Source organism: Mauremys mutica, chromosome 4 (assembly GCF_020497125.1).
Source record: "Mauremys mutica isolate MM-2020 ecotype Southern chromosome 4, ASM2049712v1, whole genome shotgun sequence".
Lineage (NCBI taxonomy): Eukaryota > Metazoa > Chordata > Testudines > Geoemydidae > Mauremys > Mauremys mutica.
Genome location: NC_059075.1, coordinates 64,405,919 through 64,424,777, shown reverse-complemented (window position 1 = coordinate 64,424,777; position 18,859 = coordinate 64,405,919). Strand labels below are relative to the sequence as shown.

Below are 18,859 nucleotides of genomic sequence, written 5' to 3'. Positions count from 1 at the left end.
CTTTTAGTGCACACCCTGGGTTGCTGCATACTAAGTTCCTGTGTGGACAAGTCCTGAGTTTTTCTAACTCAGCAATTCTTCTTCTGTGTTTTCCCAGTCTGATGTGGTGAAGGGCTCCTTTCCAGTGTTATACAATCACTAATCTGCCTATCAACAACAAGATGTTTATTTCCAATTTTAGTTTCTTTATTAAGGCTATTGGCAAGTGCTTTGGAAAAATCAGTTTCAAAACCATCAGGACACTACGGTCTACAATTAACTTAATTGCTTTATAAACTCTGGTCCAATACTTGCCAATATAAAAACCCACCCAGAAATGGGCTAGGCAAGCCACAATCTCTCCAGCATATGCAAGAGGGAGCACGGTTTACAGTATCTAAATTTTGATAGTGTTCCACAATTTCAGTCAGCATTTTGTTTTGTTTCTGAACAGGAAAGCAAAACAGCAATCTTTTTAGCAGCCCATGAACTTGTCTAAACCCAGTTTGAGAATCAACCTCCTGGTTATCACCACATAAGAGATGCAGAGCCTTGAGGTGGGTACTTGGAGACTATAGCTTCTCTTGCTCAGTGAGTACATTGAGGGTATGTCTACACTGCAATTAAAAACCCATGGTTGGCCCATGTCAGCTGACTCAGGGTCATGGGTGTTGGGCTAAGGGGCTGTTTAATTACAGTGTAGAGCCATTTGGCTAGGAAACAAAGGTATGAGAGTGACTGGGTGGGTGTAGAATGTGATTTCTATCAGTAGCTTAACTGAAGGCATATTGCTCATAGAACCATTATTAGGTGACATACACTTCTTTCAGCATGCCAGAAGCACATCCACACAGCTCATTGGGCCCCTCACCCCAAACACCGCTCACCCGCTGCATCTGTGCCATTCCTGCCATAACATACACCATTTGCTCTAGGAGTCTGATTTGTCTTGCGTACCCTAAGTTTCACCTCACCTAAAAACTACTTGCTTACAAAATCAGACATAAAAATACAAAAGTGTCACAGCACACTATGATTGAAAAATTGCTTACTGTCTCCTTTTTATCATATAATTATAAAATAAATTGATTGGAATACAAATATTGTATTTACATTTCAGTGTATAGAGCAGTATAGACAAGTCATTGTCTGTATGCTTTTTATGCAGCCTGTTGTAAAATGAGGCAAATATCTAGATGAGTTGATGTACCCCCTGAAAGACTTCTGTACACCCTCCAGGGGTATGTGTACCTGGTTAAGAACCTCTGCTCTAGTCAGCGGCCAAGGTCTGTTTCCTCCTGGACCTTACTGCCTTTTTCCTGAGCCTTTCCTTACCTTCTGGCTCTCCCCGCTTCTCTGGGTTTGTCAACCCCAGAACTCCCTTCTCCCAGGGCATAACTGTAGGCTACCTGCCTCTATAGCCCCTCTTCTGCTGGGTTGGCAATTTTGGTTGGACGTATTCCTTGAGGTTTCATCACAGGACATAATTTTTAATTAAAGATTAATCTCTAATTCCTGGAGACTCCAGGGCAATCCCGGAGGGTTGGCAACCCTATCTGCTGTTCTGTTCTGTGGCTTTATAGAAGCCCCACTGTTCCCATACAGGTAATCTTCCCCTAATTAGGTCTTTCCTCTCAGCCCTAATTCTCCCATCTTGTAGCCTAATAGTTTTATTAGCCCATCTTGTCTCCATTAACCCATCTGGGGAAAGTGTGGGGTGAACACCTCTTCACATCCTCAGTGCTGGTTCACTCCTTGTGCAACCACATTCATAAACACTTCTCTGTGCTGTCCCACCCCTACATGATGGCTGCTTGCTCTGCATATCCTATGTCCCTCCCACCACACGTGACCCCATCACTATACAAATGCACACCACTCCTGGAGTCCACCAAAGCGGTGGCAATTTAAATATAGTTGTTACTAGGAGCACAACTTCCCTGAACAATGGGGACAGTGATGTGTGTTTTGTTTCATTGAGTGTTATGCTAGCTAGTCAAATTGTAATTCTCTACCTCTCTACCTTCTCTGATAGCTTGAACTATAGTGGAGATGATAATGGTTCCCTCACTTAGGCACCTAGAGTCCATACAATACATGGGGAGAGTTAGGCGCCTAACAATGAGCCCCTCAAAGGTGCCTAAGTCCAGGCTGGAAGGAGGTGCCTATCTCTGGAGGATGGCGTGGACTGCACCCTCAGCAAGTTTGCACATGACACTAAACTGGGAGGAGTGGTAGATACACTGGAGAGTAGGGATAGGATACAGAGGGACTTAGACAAATTAGAGGATTGGGCCGAAAGAAATCTGATGAGGTTCAACAAGGACAAGTGCAGACTCCTGCACTTAGGACGGAAGAATCCCATGCACTGCTACAAACTAGGGACTGAATGGCTAGGCAGCAGTTCTGCAGAAGCGGACCTAGGGGTTACGGTGGACGAGAAGCTGGATATGAGTCAACAGTGTGCCCTTGTTGCCAAGAAGGCTAATGGCATTTTGGACTGTATAAGTAGGAGCATTGCCAGCAGATCGAGGAACGTGATCATTCCCCTCTATTCGACATTGCTAAAGCCTAATCTGGAGTACTGTGTCCAGTTTTGGGCCCCACACTACAAGAAGGATGTGGAAAAATTGGAAAGAGTCCAGCAGAGGACAACCAAAATGATTAGGGGGCTGGAGCACATGACTTATGAGGAGAGGCTGAGGGAACTGGGATTGTTTAGTCTGCAGAAGAGAAGAATGAGGGGGAATTTGATAGCTGCTTTCAACTACCTGAAGGGGGGTTCCAAAGAGGATGGATCTAGACTGTTCTCTGTGGTAGCAGATGACAGAACAATGACTAATGGTCTCAAGTTGCAGTGGGAGAGATTTAGATTGGATATTAGGAAAACTTTTTCACTAGGAGAGTGGTGATGCACGGGAATGGGTTACCTAGGGAGGTGGAGGAATCCCCTTTCTTAGAGGTTTTTAAGGTCAGGCTTGTCAAAGCCCTTGCTGGGATGATTTAGTTGGGGATTGGTCCTGCTTTGAGCAGGGGGTTGGACTAGATGGCCTCCTGAGGTCCCTTCCAACCCTGATATTCTATGATTAAGAGCCATGAGCTCTCTCCTGAAGTTAGATGCTTAAGTCAAGTCAGCCCTTTCTTACACAACATGGAGGAGCTGGCTCCCCTTGTACTCAATATCCAATGATTAGTGCACTCACATAGGATGTGGGAAATTGGGGTTCAAGACCCCAATTAGAATTAGGCAGAATTGGTAATTGACTCTGGGTCTCCCACAGCCTGGTGAGCATTCAGACTGCTGTGCGTAAGCAGGGCACCTCTCACAGCCAGCAGGACTTTGGCAGCTTTGTGCAGAGCCACCAGCATAAAAGTAGGCACCTACAAAGTAAGATGATTTTTTTGAGGATCTAAACCAGGGGTCCCCCAAGGCAGTGCCCGCGGGCGCCATGGCGCCTGCAGGGGCATCTAAATGTGCCTGCGTCCTGGCCAGCGGTGGAGCATGTGCCAAAATGCCACTGAATTTCTGCGGCATTTCGGTGGCGACGCCTCTCAATGACGCCGCTTGCCGCTGACAAGCGGCGTCATAAAGAGGCGTCGCCCTCGAATTTCTGCAGCATTTCAGCGGCGACACCTCTCGATGACACTGCTTGCCGCCAACAAGTGATGTCATCGAGAGGTGGCGCCGCCGAAATGCCGCAGAAATTCGGTGGCATTTCGGCGGATGCTCCACCGCCGCCACAGTCCTTCCTCTGGCGTCCGCCAGACGAAAAGGTTGGGGACCACTGAGTCATACTGTACCGTCTGCCATCCACAAGGCAAGGGAAGGGAAGGGGATGCTGCTGTGTAGCGCTGCAGCACCGCGTCTGCCAGCAGCATCCAGTAGACATACGGTGACATTGAAAAAAGGCGAGAAAGGATTTTTTTCCCTTTGCTTTCACAGAGGGAGGTGGGTGGGGGGAGACGACATATACCCTGAACCACCCGCGACAATGTTTTTGACCCTTCAGGCTTTGGGAGCTCAGCCAAGAATTCAAATGGTTTTCAGAGAGTGCGGGAACTGTGGGATAGCTACAGTCGTCAGTCGCCCCTCCCTCCATGAGCATCCATTTCATTCTTTGGCTTTCTGGTACACTTGTCTCAGCTCCTTAAGTTTCAGCACTGTGTTGAGTCCCTGTTGTGGCCTCTGTCCATCATAGCCTTGGAGATTTTTTTCAAATGTTTTGGCATTTCCTCTACTGGAACGGAGTTCTTATAGAACAGATTCATCTCCCCATCAGAGATCAGATTCAGTATCTCCTGTACGGTCCATGCTGGAGCTCTTTTTTGATTCTGGGACTGCATGGTCACCTGTCCTGATCAGCGCTCCACGCTGGGCAAACAGGAAATGAAATTCAAAAGTTCCCAGGCCTTTTCCTGTGTACCTGGCCAATTCATCTGAGTTCAGACTGCTGTCCAGAGCGGTCACAATGGTGCACTGTGGGATAGCTCCTGGAGGCCAATACTGTCGAATTGCGTCCACATTACCCCAAATTCGACCTGGCGATGTCGATTTCAGCGCTAATCCCCTTGTCAGGGAGGAGTACAGAAATCGATTTTAAAAGCCCTTTAAAGTTGACAAAAATGGCTTTGTTGTGTGGACGGGTTCAGGGTTTAATCGATCTAATGCATGGCTTAGAGAATTTAACTGCACTTTGTTGGCAGTGACGACACACTTTTCTCATATGCTATCTGACAATTTGGAGATTGATCTCCCACACTAAATTAGTCTGGAGGCCAGGGTTTAGGACGTTGTAACTGTGAGATGCTAAGTGAAAAGTTGCTAAACTGTGTGGTAACACTATGGGTATCTCCAAAGGGAAGTGAATCTACTTCAGAGCTTCCTGATAGCATCCAGTCATTTGCAAAAACTTACAGTTTTGCAACACTGGAAGGCCTAACACTAGCTGGAGAGTAGCAGGATGTTTGTTAATTGCATATTAACATATCTTCCAGGACACTTAAGCCACCAAATGACCATATGGGCCAATAAAAAGGGAAATTTCCAGTTCTGTAGTGAAGGTTCAGGTAGAGAGAAACTTGTGAGACTCACCATGGGTCTGACCATGGAATTGTGGTTGCCAAAATCTAGAGAATTTCTAGTATTAGAGTTAGGATCCCTTTTGCTTTTGGAGAAATCAGAATACTTTTGACCAGTTTAAAATCCAAGAACCTTCTCTCAGACATTGTTTACACCTCAATTATGTTTAGTTGCCAAAGTCACAGATTGACAGCAATGATAAAGACGTAGCGAAGAAGAATCACACACCCCAAATGAAAAAAGAATTTCAACTTCTTCAATGTCATTCAGCTTCCTTCTTTACACATAGGAATTCTGAGAATGTTTTTTCTATCTTCTTAAGAATACATCCAGAGATATTCAGTGGCACCATATCAAATCAATAATTTATCTTGGGATAATGTTCATTTCTACAGTGTTAACACATCCCCACAGAAAAAGATTTGAAAATGTTTACTTATTTTGAAAGAGTCTCATGCTACATCTAATGTCAGTAGAGTTTGTGGGGTAGAAAGAGGTGGTTTAAATTGTTGAGCCAAGTAATTTTATTCCTAAAAAAATTATAATCTAAAGAGACAAAAAATGGTTGGCCAAATCTTAATAATTACCTCTCAATGTCCATTTAGGGAGGTAAAGTACTCTGTTTTAGTCACATACTATGTCTTAGGGGACACCACAATTATGAACAAGCAAAAGGATCTCAATAATTAACTATTTTCTTGTTAAAGAACAAAAAGAAAATAAAAACAACAAACAATGGTTACTTTGGTTACAACCTCTTTCGTAAATCTCTCTGTGGAGAGCTTTTAACAGAGATTACACCTTTTGACAGAGAGCCCACCTTTGTTAGAGCTGCTCCTCCCTAGATAAATTAAGACCAAAGTATATTATTTCCAAAATGAGTAATAAGTCCTGCTTTATCACAAATAACTAAAATAGTTCATAGATGCAGAAAGGCATTTCATTTAATGGTAGGTGAGTCTTGTTTGGTATCTCACGGATAACCTAAATAGTTCATTAATGAGCAAAGGTGAGTGATCTTAACTGAGTCTTTTGAAACAAAGATGATATTTAAATTCAGTTACTTAAAGGAAGCCATTCAAGGATCCATCTTGAGACAGACAAGTTAAAGAATATCAAGAATCTTCATATTAAAATTAGATCCACTATTTCTTTGGCTATGTCTACACTAGAGACCTTACAGCTGTACCACTGCAGCTGCACCGCTGTAAGGTCTTCCATGTAGCTGCTGTATGCCGACGGGAGAGAGCTCTCCCATCAGCATAATTAAACCACCCCCAACGAGCAGCAGCAGCATGTCGGTTACAGAGTGTCTTCCGCCTACATAGCGCTGTCCATACTGGCGCTTCTGTCGGTGAAACTCATTTCACATCCTGACTGAAAAAAGTTTTACCAACAAAAGTGCTAGTGTAGACCTAGCCTTTGTTTACAAAGATTAGCAAATATCTCCTTTTCAGCAATACAGTAACTCCTCACTTAAAGTCATCCTGGTTAACGCTGTTTCGTTGTTACGTTGCTGATCAATTAGGGAACATGCTCGTTTAAAGTTGTGCAATGCTCCCTTCTAATGTCATTTGGCGGCCCATGCTTTGTCCACTGCTTGCAGGAAGAGCAGCCCATTGCAGCTAGCTGGTGGGGGCTTGGAACCAGGGTGGACCGGCAGCCTCCCTATCAGCTCCCTGCTCCCCTAAGTTCCCTTTGCTGCAGCCACCCAGCAGGCTATCAATCGGCAGTTCAGCTGTCCCTCCCTCCACTGATATGTGCTGCTCCTGCCCTCTGCCTTGGAGCTGCTCCAGAGACACCTGCTTGCTGTGCAGGAGGGGAAGGAGTGGGGGCTAATGTCAGGGTGTCCCCCTCCCCCCTGCTCCTGCACTCCGCTTACCCCCTCTCTATATAGAGCAGGGAGGGGACACTGATGGAGAGAGACAGAGAGAGCTTTGGGCAGCAGCTGCTGTCTCAACTTCCTGATCCCCTTAAAAAGACAATGCACTTAAGAGTGGTTCAGCTTACATAAAGGGGTAGTGTGCATATCTCTCTCTCTCCCATACACAAGGTGTATGTCTGTTTCTGTCTGCTATGCTATCTCACCTCCCTCCTGTTCGTGCTGCCTTGATGAGAGGCTACATTAACAACAATATGTGTGTCAAAGGTTTATTCCCCACTTTGAACTTTAGCATCCACAAGATGGGGACCTGCATGGACTCCTCTAAACTAAAATCCTAGTTTAGATCTGGTAAAGCTGCCACCAGCCAGGTTTTTAGTGTCTGGCACACTCCCTGTTCCCCCAAACTTTCCCTGGGGAACACAGATCCAAACTCCGTGACACAAAGGGAAATAATCCATTCCCCCCACCTTCTTCCCCCTCCCCTAGTCCTTGGGAAAGGTACCTTGAATCAAACAAAGAGGGATTCCCTATCCCCCTTCCCTTCCCCTGAAAATCCAAACAAGGGAAGAAATCAATCAAGTTCTAAAAAGAAAAGGATTTTATTAAAAGAAAGAAAGTACACTATCTCTGTAACACCAGGATGGAAAAAATTACAGGGTCTAACTTATAAAACTGGAGAGACTTCTCCCCCTTTCTTTCTCAGAATAATCAAAGTAACAGCAAACAGAAAGAAAGATATTTCTCCAGCCAACACACAATTGCAAATGCAGAAATTAATTATAAGACTAATCCGCCTTTCTAATACTCACTATACTGGATAGTAGGAAATACTTCAGGAAAACTTGGAGAACTTGAAGATATGTCTGGCCTCTCTTAGATCCAAAAAGAGAACGGCAACCCAAACAAAGAACACAGACAAAGACTTCCCTCCACAGAGATTTGAAATTATCTTGTCCCTTGCTTGGTCCTCTGGTCAGGTGTTCATCAGGTTACTGAGCTTGTTAACCCTTAACTATCTGTTTATGACAATGTGCTAATTCATCATTTAGCAGCAAGGCAGTCCCTGGGAAATATCCCTCCCTCTTCCACCCTCTAACTTCACCACCTCAACCAAGCTTCACAATCATCATAGCTGTGAACAGTATTAAATTGTTTGTTTAAAACGTATACTGTGTGTATATCTATATAATATATAGTTCAGGGGTTGGCAACCTGCAGCACACGTGCCAAAGACGGCACGCGAGCTGATTTTTAATGGCACGCTACCTGCCACGTGCCAGGGTCCCGGCCCCACTCAGCCCCACCGCTCTCTCCTGCGGGGGCAGGAGGCAGAAGCTTGGTCCTGCCAGCAGCCAAGCTCCCCCATCCCCCGCTTCTTCCCCCAGCGTGCTTTCCTGCCCCTCCTCCTCTCCTTCCCTGCACCAATCAAATTCAAAACAATTTTCAGAACGTCCTGACACTTTTTCAGTATCTCCATAACCACAAATGCAGACGGACTCTCTCAGGAGAAATTACCTCTATTGATCTTTCCCTAGGAAGCGCTCACAATTTGGAATGTGTCAGAGGGGCAAGAAACAATGAGGTGTAGTTACTTAGGGTATGGCTACACTTGCAGCTGTACAGCGCTGTGAGTTAAACCTGTCTTCACACAGCTGAGTAGGGAAAGTGCTGCAGTCTGTCCACACTGTCAGCTGACAGCACACTGTCGTGGCCACATTTGCAGCTGCATTGGAGCGGTGCATTATGGGCAGCTATCCCAGCATTCAAGTGGCTGCAACGAGCTTTTCAAAAGGGGGGTGTGTGTGACAGGGAGCATGGGAAAAAGAGTGGGTTTTTGGGGTGCTGAGAGTGCATAATAATGTTACTCCCCATTTACACTGGAGCAGGAGTGTCTCATCCACTACGCAACAGCTGTTATTCCTCTGGGGGAGGTGGAATACCAGCAGCGCTGTACCTGCCTTGCCAGTGTGGATGGGGAGTGAGGTACAGCGTTGTGGGTGGCTTTATTGCGCTGTAACTCTCGAGTGTAGCCAAAGCCTTACTACATTGTATAAAGACCTTTTCAAAGGACACATTTAATTCAGTATTTAAACTACTTATGTTAATTCATTTTTAATACTATAACACACTTTAAAACAAAACTTTTGACACATTTGGTAAAAGGAAAGAAAGAAAATAATGCAATGTAAGTCAGAACAGATCAGAATGACATGGTACCACAACAACCGGAAGAGAAATAAACAACAGGTTTCAGAGCCAAGGGTCGCAGGGGGCCCAGTTGTAAAAGAAAGATCCTGTTGTGACCAACACAACTCCTCCTTCCTACTGGCTCTTTCTCAGCGTAGAGAGGAAGGAGGAAGGGCCGCCAGTGCTACACTAGAGCCAGTCCCCGCCTCCCCAGCACTCACCCAAGCGCACCCCCTGGGCGGAAGGTGGTCGGCGTGTCAGTTCCCCCGCGCGGCGGGCGGGGCGGCCTGAACCCGCACGATGGCATTAGCCGCACGGGGCAGGCTCCGCGGGGCTGGTACGTTGTGGGCGCAGACGTTGCTGCTCCGATCCCGCCACCGCTTGCTCAGGCGCAGCCCAGCCCGGGCACTAGGAGCCGCCGCCTCCTCCTCCATGGCGCCCAGTGTTCAGTTCTCGCCCGCCCAACGCAGCCTGTTCGATGAGCCGCTGGCCATCGCGGTGCAGGGGCTGTGCCCGCAACAGGCGGTCACTCTCCGCCTGTCTCTGCAGGACGAGGCGGGCGAGCTCTTCCAGTCCTGCGCCCGCTACCAGGCAGAGAGCAGCGGGGAGCTGGACCTCACCAGCTCCCCGGCGCTGCCGGGAGGCAGCTTCTCCGGCCTGGAGCCCATGGGGCTGCTCTGGTCCCTTCAGCCGCAGAAACCCTTCCGGCGGCTGGTGAAGCGGGATGTGCAGAGCCCCTTCTGCCTGGAGCTGGAGGTGTTCGAGGGCCACGGGCCCCTCCCCAGCCGGCTGCTGGCCAGGGGTGCCCACGAGCGGGGCTTCCTGCGGGACGGGGTGAGGAGAATCCTGGTGCGAGAGGGGAGGATCCGGGCCACACTCTTCCTGCCTCCTGGTGAGTAACCGGCTACTGCCCCTACGCCTCCCTCCTCGGGGCTTCCACCGGCAGCCGGGCAGGGCGCGGCCCCTCAGCCGGCTGAGTCGCGCGTTCCACAGGGCGTCGGGATTTCCCGCCTCATTTCCAGACTGAGTCCCTGCTGCTGAATGTTACACACAACCCTGCCCCGCGCCAAAAGCGACTGGCCCAGAACCATTCCAAAACGGGCTTCGCATTAAAGTGCAGCCCCCCTCCCGCGTCCAGAAGCAGAGCTCCCGCCCCCCTCCCGCAAAACCTCACATAATGTCACTTCACTAGACCTCAGTCCTCCATTCCACATTAGTATAAACACCACACACAGAGGAGTTTTCAGCTTCCAAAATACATCTTCATACACCCCAGGGCTCTCAGAGAGTAGCACAGTAACTGCCCTGTGGCCCACGGAGCCCCTAACCGAGGGGACACACCCATCACTATAGTATCTAAGGACCAATGAGGTTGAGCCAAGGATGCAGTCCTCCAAACACCTTCATAACTTCACTCACTCCATACCGTGAGCATAGCTAACTCTACACAAAACAATGGGGAAGGAAGGTGGTGGTGGCGACAGCAGTAGTGGTCACCTTTATCCTGTGGGTTCTCACCTAAGATGTCGGAGACCCTGGTTCAGTTCACCCTTCTGTCTGATAAGGGATTTGAATGGGGATCTGTCATCTCTCTGAGTGTCCTAACCACTGACTATGGCAGAGGTCCTCATGTGGGGCATTTACCTTTACTTGTGACTGTAACGTCTGAAGGGCGGGCACCAAGGAGGGCTGCCCCAGCCGGGCAGGATGTCCCAGCAGGGGACAGGAGAGGTGGAGAGAGAAAGAGGGCCCTCACACCCCAAAACCCACCCGAGGTCCCTAGGGGTGTGTGGAGAACAGTCTGGTGAGGTCTGAGCTAGCCCCCAGAGGGCGGGGAGGGAGCGCCACCCAGCTCTTCCCCTCATCACCCTCAGCTCTGCTCCAGTCCCGCCCCCCAGCTGTGTCCCTGGCTCCCATCCCCAGCTGCAGCCTCAGCCCCCTTAACCCTGTCCGGGTCCATCCTCCCCCACCTACTCCGAGCCATGGCCCTGCTTCTGGCCCCAGCTTCTGCGGGAGCACGGACAGGAGTAAGGTGGGGCATGACCCTCAAAAGTTTGGGGACTGCTGAACTATGGGATATTCTGATGCAGGTTGGTCTTAGTCTCTCTTGTCAAAGCCTTTAAATATTAATTGGTCCAGAGAGAGAATCATTCTATAGTCCAATGGTTAGGGCACTCCCCTGAGATGAGATAAAACTCCTGCTCCAGTCCCTTCACCTCGACAAGCAGAGAGAGGAATTGAACCAGGTTGTCCCACGTCCTGATGAGTATAATAACCACTGGGCTAACAGTTACAAGGGAGTCCACCTTCTCCTCCTCCCCTGTGCCATTTTGAGTGGAAGTAGGCAAGCATCCAAACTGCTTGCAAGAAAGAGGTTAGGCACCAACATGGCCTAACTCCAAGAAAGGTGTTCCCAGCTGTGGAGGACTAGTGGACATAGGCACCTAATTCCCTGAAAGGGGTTGTACTTAGGATACACACCTCTTGTCACATCTCCCATTGGCTAACTTACATGGCTCCCCTCCTTGTGTGCTGGCTTTTGAAGATTACTTTCTAAGGTTCCTGTCTCTCCTATTCATTGAGTCTAGGCACCTAACTCAAGCTTTGTGGATTTCAGTAACTTTTCAAAGTACTAAAAGATAGGGATTGCAACAACTAAGGCCCTTTGTGGATCCAGGCCTAACTGACTTTTCTGACCTGGACATAGTATGAAACAGCCATTATGGGGTTGGCTTGGCTCCTAAAGGTGTCTATGCTGAATCTCTTAAATCTGTCAGTGAACCTGAATGCTTTTGATCACAAACTGTCAATACATTTGCAGACTTTTGTAATGATTCTCAGGCTGCGTTCCTTACTTTCTGCAAGCCAAGTTCCGAAAGGGAAAATTGCTCATATGCTTGAGGGCTGTCACATCCGGGGAGGGGGACTCTAGTTCATTATCCTTCTTGCTCAACAATGGAGCTGTTTGGGAGGTTAGCGAGGAAGTAGGGGCGATAAAGATGGTTGAGCTATGTCTTCAATAACTAGTTTTCTATATACACCTCTACCCCGATATAACGCGACCCGATATAACATGATTTCGGATATAACGCGGTAAAGCAGTGTTTCGGGGGGGACTGCGCACTCCGGTGGATCAAGGCAAGTTCAATATAATGTGGCTTCACCTATAACGTGATAAGATTTTTTGGCTCCCGAGGATGGCGTTATATCGAGTTAGAGGTGTATTTACATCTCTTTTAACTTGTTAGTTTGGTGAAGTATCTTAGGCCATGATTAACATAGACTCTGGCAAAGATGAGGGATGGACTGAAACTCAATCAAGCCAAGACAGTGCCAGAAATTATATTAGCAGCCTTGACTAGTGGGGTACGTTCACTCTTTATTTCTCAGATTCTTAACTTTGGGGCCTTTCTGAAGCCTACAGTTGCTCTTAATGTGCCTAAGGGATCAATGTTAGTCAAGTCCACTTTTTAATCATTTATACTTGATGAGAAGACTGCATCCTTTTCTTTCGCATGCAGACCTCACCAGTGATATCCAGAAATTTATCTAACATCAAAATTATCTGAATACAGGTCTTTCTGTGTAGGGCTGTACTTAATGGTTTGGATACAGAGTATATAAGATACCAACTCTTCCCATGTTGTACCATGGCCGCTGCAGGAATGTGTTGTGACTTTGAATTTAATAATTTGAAATGTGTCAAATAGGCTCAAATAGAATTATTTAATCAAAGATTAACAATCGGAGATTAGTACAGCACTACACAGAATACAGGAAGACATACTTTATCACCCCAAAGATGGTGAAGAGAAGGTAATTTGGTCCCTTCCTGACTGTGTACCCAGTGGAATGCTGGCAGTGTTCGTTCCCAATCCAAGTCCCCAAACCTCTGTCCCTTTACAGAGTGTGAGACAAAGAAACTCCTTTTTGGAGGGAAAATACTTTCCCATGATTAATTGCACTATGTGTTCTGTTTTGACATTTTCATTGTACCTAATTACTTATGGGATTTCTTTTATGGTATCTTTAGGTTACTGGATCGATAAGCCAAAGGGAATTCTAATTTGGTCATTATTACTGAGAGCTGTGACAACCAGCAGTTCTTACTGAGTTTATAAACGTCTTTCAATGTATCCTTATTTAATCCATTACAGAAAACATGTGCAATAACAAATATCCCTTATCAATCATCCAGTTTCGTTTATAACATACTTCTGTAGACACTTTTAGTTGTTCGAGGGCTATTGTCTCTGGACATTCATTCATTCATTCATTCATAAATATATGTAGGGCTATAAATAGATACACAGAATAAAAAGGCATGTAATAGAATTAAGAGTGTTTAACATACAAAAATGATAAAAGTTAATATTTAATAACACATGAGGGACTCCAGCTAACACTCACCACCTGATTATAAAAGGAAGGTAACAACGTGTTCTCAGTGAAGTCCAAGACTCTGAAACTTGTCTTCTGCCTTGGTGCACTAAATCTTAGATTTGATTATCTGCAGGACCCATTGCAAGAACCACCTGTTTCTAAGGCCTTCTCTAAGGATGGGGCAAGGTGGAGTCAAACTGAGAGACTGATGAAGGTTTAAAGGAATTGGAGACTTGTGTCTGTGATGCGGTTGAATTTTTTTTTCTCTTTGTTAAATTTTGTTGAATAATAAAGATTTCTGGCACCTAAATCATAAGATAGACATGTAGGGGAAATCGCAAACAATAATGGCTTGTCAAATAATCCTTGGTTTCTTCAGTAATTGCAAGAATATGTATTATTATCCAGACTGGCACATGGTATAGCAGGTTTTCTAGTCTAATCTCTGAAGTATTTAGGAGTTTATGGAGAGCCTAGTGAACCTTAATCTTGTAGTTTTTCTTAAAAATCATTTTAGTGTAAGGTAGGTCCAAATGGTTTGAAATTTGGAATGTAAAGGAAGAATTTTGAGCTAATTGCATCCCTTTATTTGGTCTCCTACAGAAGATGGCCCCTTTCCTGGAATCATTGACATATATGGTACTGGAGGGGGACTTCCTGAATATAGGGCAAGCCTGCTGGCCAATCATGGCTTTGCCACACTGGCTCTGGCTTACTATAGCTATGAAGATCTCCCCAAAGATATGAAGGAATTCCATCTAGAGTATTTTGAGGAAGCTGTGAACTATATGTTGCAACACTCACAGGTCAGTTTATTCATGGGTGTTCCCATGATACAGGGATCTCTCATCATAATGCTGTTGTAAAGCAATATTTGATACACTGCTGCTGTGCTTAAAATCTCATCTCTATCAAAGTCCATTGTAAACAACTTGTATTGGTAATCTTCTATGACTGGTCCATTTGAGCTTTGCATTTTAGCTGGTACGATTTCCTGGGTGGTGTCTTACTGACACCCCCCAAACTCACCCACCTACACATTATTATCAAATTCTACTGAAGTTGTCTGTTTTCGTTTTGAGGGCTGTTGCTGGAGATTCTCGAGCTTTCAAGAGGGGGGGGTTGTTTTATTTTTTCTGTAGATTGGCCATGACAGAGTATTTTTATGCATGGCAAGCTTCTGTGATCCACAGCTCAAGGAAGTCCACAAATACTATGTTATTGCCTCTTAGTTTAAGAAGATGTTATGGTCACTACTAAATGTTAAAATTTTGTATTCTGGGACTGCATTTGTTTCCAGTACCTGGTGATGGATATTTTGAGGCCTTGTCTTTGTACAATTTATAATAGCCACAACCACTAGATCCACTCTAATCTACCCAAAAGTCTATTGGTAAAATCCCCTTTCTCTCCCACCATACTGAGCACAGGATGCCCCACCCTCTTTGAAGGCTGTCAGTGCCTCCCTCCCCCATTATATTTTATATCATGTTAAAGTTCCATGCCCTTCATCCTTTGAAGGCCCTGCATAATTTTACCCCTACTTCCAGTTCTTTGAAGCCAGTGGAGTTGCAGCTAGTGGTGAAACAGGTGGTGAAGGAGAGTAATCTTAGTAAACTATAGCACAGTCTTTAGTTAAGTGTTCATATTTGAGTGTCTTACACTTGATGAGCACTCTGGAATCATTATGGAATTAGCCAACCCGGTTAAAATATTTGTAAAGGATTTCATCTATCTCCAAAATCATGCTGTTTTTGACTGTAATGAATTTGCATTTATAAATGGGAAACTATATAGGAAAGTACACTGGAAGCACCAGTCACAGTTCCATAGTTATGGTTGAGTATTTTGCACTAAAAGCAGGGATTCAACTACCGGTATTTGAAGATTACAGTGTATCCTTCCCAAAATTACAGCACTTATTCTTTGAGTAAATTCTTATAAATTTCTTTCTTTACAAGTACATTGTGAGTAGTTTGAGATAAAAAAATAATTAAAATGGGCCCTTTTAAGAATTCTTTTTCTATGACCAATTATCTTAATAGAATAATGTGGACTCTTCAAACTTTCTGAATAGTTAAAACTCACTGAAATTTTGTGCATCAGCTACAGTTGAAGAAACATCCTCGGGATTAATGTTAATTTTTAGCATTATTATTAACTGAACATTTCTCCTTCAATGGCAGTAAAATAATAATGATGTTCTACATAGAATTGCATGAAGAACTGGCCTCTTTCAAAATAGCTGCCCTCTCTCATTTTCCCAGTGAGAGTGAAGCCAAGCTGCTTTCACATTGTTTTCCACCCTGGACAGCATTCTCCTAAGCAGCTGAGAAAGGAGGGGGCGGGGGAGAAGGCCAACCAATCAGCAAAGCAAAAACGGCCAACCAATTGGAGTGGAGGGAAAAAAAGCCAATCTGTGCCAGCGCCCCCTGGAAGAACTGCCCCTCTTACCTACCCCTAGAACCGGTCATGGGTGGCTTCCACCAACGACCAGCATGAAGGAGGACAAATTGAATGTACAGTATCTTTAAAAATTGGTTTACTCTCATCTGGGGCTGCAATCCCAATTGTACACTAATTATAATTGTATGGTTATTGTATTGCATCAATATAGGCTGGAGTTAAAGTTGTTTGGGTGCCTTAACTGTGTTTTACTATATCTTAATATGTTTGGATTTCTTTAAGTAGAACACTAATTCTGAATTTCCTGGGCTTGAAATACTTGGTGTGAGGATAATTAGTGTGACAACAGACATCTTACTTGACACCAGGATTCAGCTGGGGACCTCCAGAGTTCTAAGCACAAATCTATCTACTGAGTGAGCAAAAGAGCCAGGTTCCATAGCTGGGAGTTGTAAACAACTTGTATCCTCTTTCCCTTAGGCACAGTGGAGGAAGTATAACACACATGTCCAGTGGGTCCAACAGCATTGCTGAAATGCTTTTTCTTTAAAATACCAATACATACTCAATCTTAACACCAGTTTATCATAGTTTCTATCTGGGAATTAATATTCAGTACAGATGTCCTCCTCTTCCCCTAACACACTAGATCTGAAAACAACCTAGAATACAGCTGTTTTAAAATGTGTATATCTGTTTGCAAGGTTTTGTTTTTTTGTTGTTGAGAGTAAGCTCAAACCCAGCTAAAATGCAAGGGACCCCCTCGGTGAGTTATAATTAGAAGTGAGGTCGAAGCCATTCCTCAAGCTGTGATCTCATAAACTATGCAGAATTGGACTGAGCTAATACATGGATGGAAGAATTAAAGGAAAACCTAGGCTACTACAGGAAAGATTATTGCTGATTCAGTAAGTGGCTTTTCTCCTAGGAGTTATCTATAATACCATCAATTCGCAATGTAAAAACAGTCACTCTACCCTACTCCAGATGTGGCAGCATTCACTAGAGGGTGAATAGATTTCTATTAAGTTCATACAGTTACCAGAGTTTGAGCCCTTTTATCCATTTGGATCTCTATAGAAATGTGAGATTATTAATTTCCATTCAGTGCTAATGAACTCTCTTTCTCTCCCACTCAGGTTAAAGGTCCTGGAATTGGGTTACTTGGAATCTCCAAAGGTGGTGACCTATGTATCTCCATGGCTTCCTTCTTAAAAGGCATTACTGCCACGGTCACCATCAATGGCTCTGTGGCCAATGTGGGTGCAGTGCTTCGTTACAAGGATATCACCATTCCACCTCTTGGCATCAATCAGAAGCGCATCAAGATTGACAAATCTGGGATTGCAGATATTGTGGATGTCTTGAATAACCCACTAGAGGGGCCTGACCGTCAAAGCTTTATCCCACTGGAGAAGGCTGAGGGGCACTTCCTGTTCATTGTTGGCAAAGATGATCATAACTGGAAGAGTGAATTCTTTGCCACTGAAGCCTCCAATCGTTTGCAGGCTCATGGGAAGGAAAAGCCTGAGATAGTCTGTTACCCTGGAGCAGGGCATTATATTGAACCCCCCTTTTACCCAATGTGCTCAGCCTCAATGCACCTGTTGGTTGGCAGCCCTGTGATCTGGGGAGGTGAGCCCAAAGCTCATTCTGTGGCACAAGTGGATGCTTGGCAGAAAATCCAAGCCTTCTTCCACAAACACCTCAGTGGTAAACAATGTGTAAGAGGCAATCTGTGACACATCTGGCTATAAAGGGCATTTTACAGATAAAATTACTAGTTGTTAAAGTTTACTTGGGTAAAAGAATCTTTCAGTGAGTATGAAAGGGAATTTGAGTGAATAAATCTTTAAGCTGAATTTTTTTGTTCCTCCTCTCCACTGCCCAGGTTGCTGCTGGACCTTAGAGGACCAGAGGGTTTTCTGTTTTCTCAGCCCATGGGACATGACCCACTTGCAAGTCACACCCCACCAGTTGAGGATTCGTGCACAGTAGAGCCTACTGGGGGGGGGGGGGGGGATTTAGCCATTACATATGATTCTCATTCTAGTCTCATGGCTCGAATTATAAGCAACTGAATTGAAATATCATCTATTACTTCTGAATTAAATTTACCTAAACTGTTTGTTGGTTTGATAAGTTTCAAGATCCAGTGCCTTTCAAATCCAAGCTAAAATTGATTAACTGTAAGACCAGCTCAGTGCTTTATGGAGATTTTTTTTCATTATCATTAAAATTAAATAAATACATATTTGAGGATTTTTGTGCAGTTGTACTATAGGAAGTGCTGGCAGCGACACAGGTTAAGGTTGCCTAACATATTCCATTATAAGGCCCTATATTCAACTGATTGTAACTTTGCCAGACTTAAACTGTTTGGACTGAAATTTTCTGTGCTAGTCATCTGCCTCAGTCTGATTTTGTTTCAGCAAAAATGGGTCAGCCATTTTCAAGAAAGAGTAGGGAAATTTTTGGTTTTCCTGTGTTTAAAATATTACAACTACTTTATTCAGAAGTTGTAGTGCCTCAGGGGTTTGGAGCAGGGACTCAAAATTTGGCAGGTGGATCACCTTAGTATCATGTTGATTTGTAAAAATCTGCCCAATTTAGCTAAATTATAAACCTCTAGAAATTGAAGTTTGCACATGCTCATTAGAGGTTTGTTAGAGGCTGACAGTATTAATCTTTAAAGATTCTCTCTGCAATGAGCACACCCCTTCCCCATACAGCTCCTCTTGCTGACCAGACTGAGCATGATCCATTCCAAGATTACATAGGCTGAGCAGGACTTTTCCTGAAATTGCTCCTCCTGCCTGCTGTAGCACTAAACACCAGTACAGAGAGCAGGGAGTTTTGCTCTTTTGATCTCAGTGACACCCCCCCCCCACCCCCCGCTGGAGCCTTGGCTGGGTAGAGGGAAAGGAAGGTGCAGCCTG

At 45.1% G+C, this 18,859-nt stretch overlaps 2 protein-coding genes across 2 annotated transcripts in view; one reads left to right on the top strand and one right to left on the bottom strand.

The window, feature by feature from the left end:
- HEATR4 (HEAT repeat containing 4) overlaps positions 1-9,438 on the bottom strand; it is a 57,506-nt gene extending 48,068 nt beyond the window's left edge. The window contains exon 1 of the mRNA XM_045013452.1: positions 9,353-9,438. Coding sequence (XP_044869387.1) covers positions 9,353-9,438 — 86 coding nt within the window. The remainder of the gene's footprint in view (positions 1-9,352) is intronic.
- LOC123368575 (acyl-coenzyme A thioesterase 1-like) lies at positions 9,432-18,174 on the top strand. The gene is made up of 3 exons (XM_045013468.1): positions 9,432-10,023; positions 14,118-14,320; positions 17,060-18,174. Exons 1-3 carry the CDS (start codon positions 9,432-9,434, stop codon positions 17,660-17,662), a joined length of 1,398 nt encoding a protein of 465 aa, XP_044869403.1. The 3' UTR covers positions 17,663-18,174.
- The last annotated feature ends 685 nt before the right edge of the window (positions 18,175-18,859 follow it).

Coding starts and splice junctions, on each gene's coding strand:
- LOC123368575 (XM_045013468.1), top strand. CDS start 9,432: ATGGCATTAGCCGCACGGGGCAGGCTCCGCGGGGCTGGTACGTTGTGG. Junction 10,024..14,117: donor CACACTCTTCCTGCCTCCTG/GTGAGTAACCGG, acceptor GGTCTCCTACAG/AAGATGGCCCCTTTCCTGGA. Junction 14,321..17,059: donor ATATGTTGCAACACTCACAG/GTCAGTTTATTC, acceptor TCTCCCACTCAG/GTTAAAGGTCCTGGAATTGG.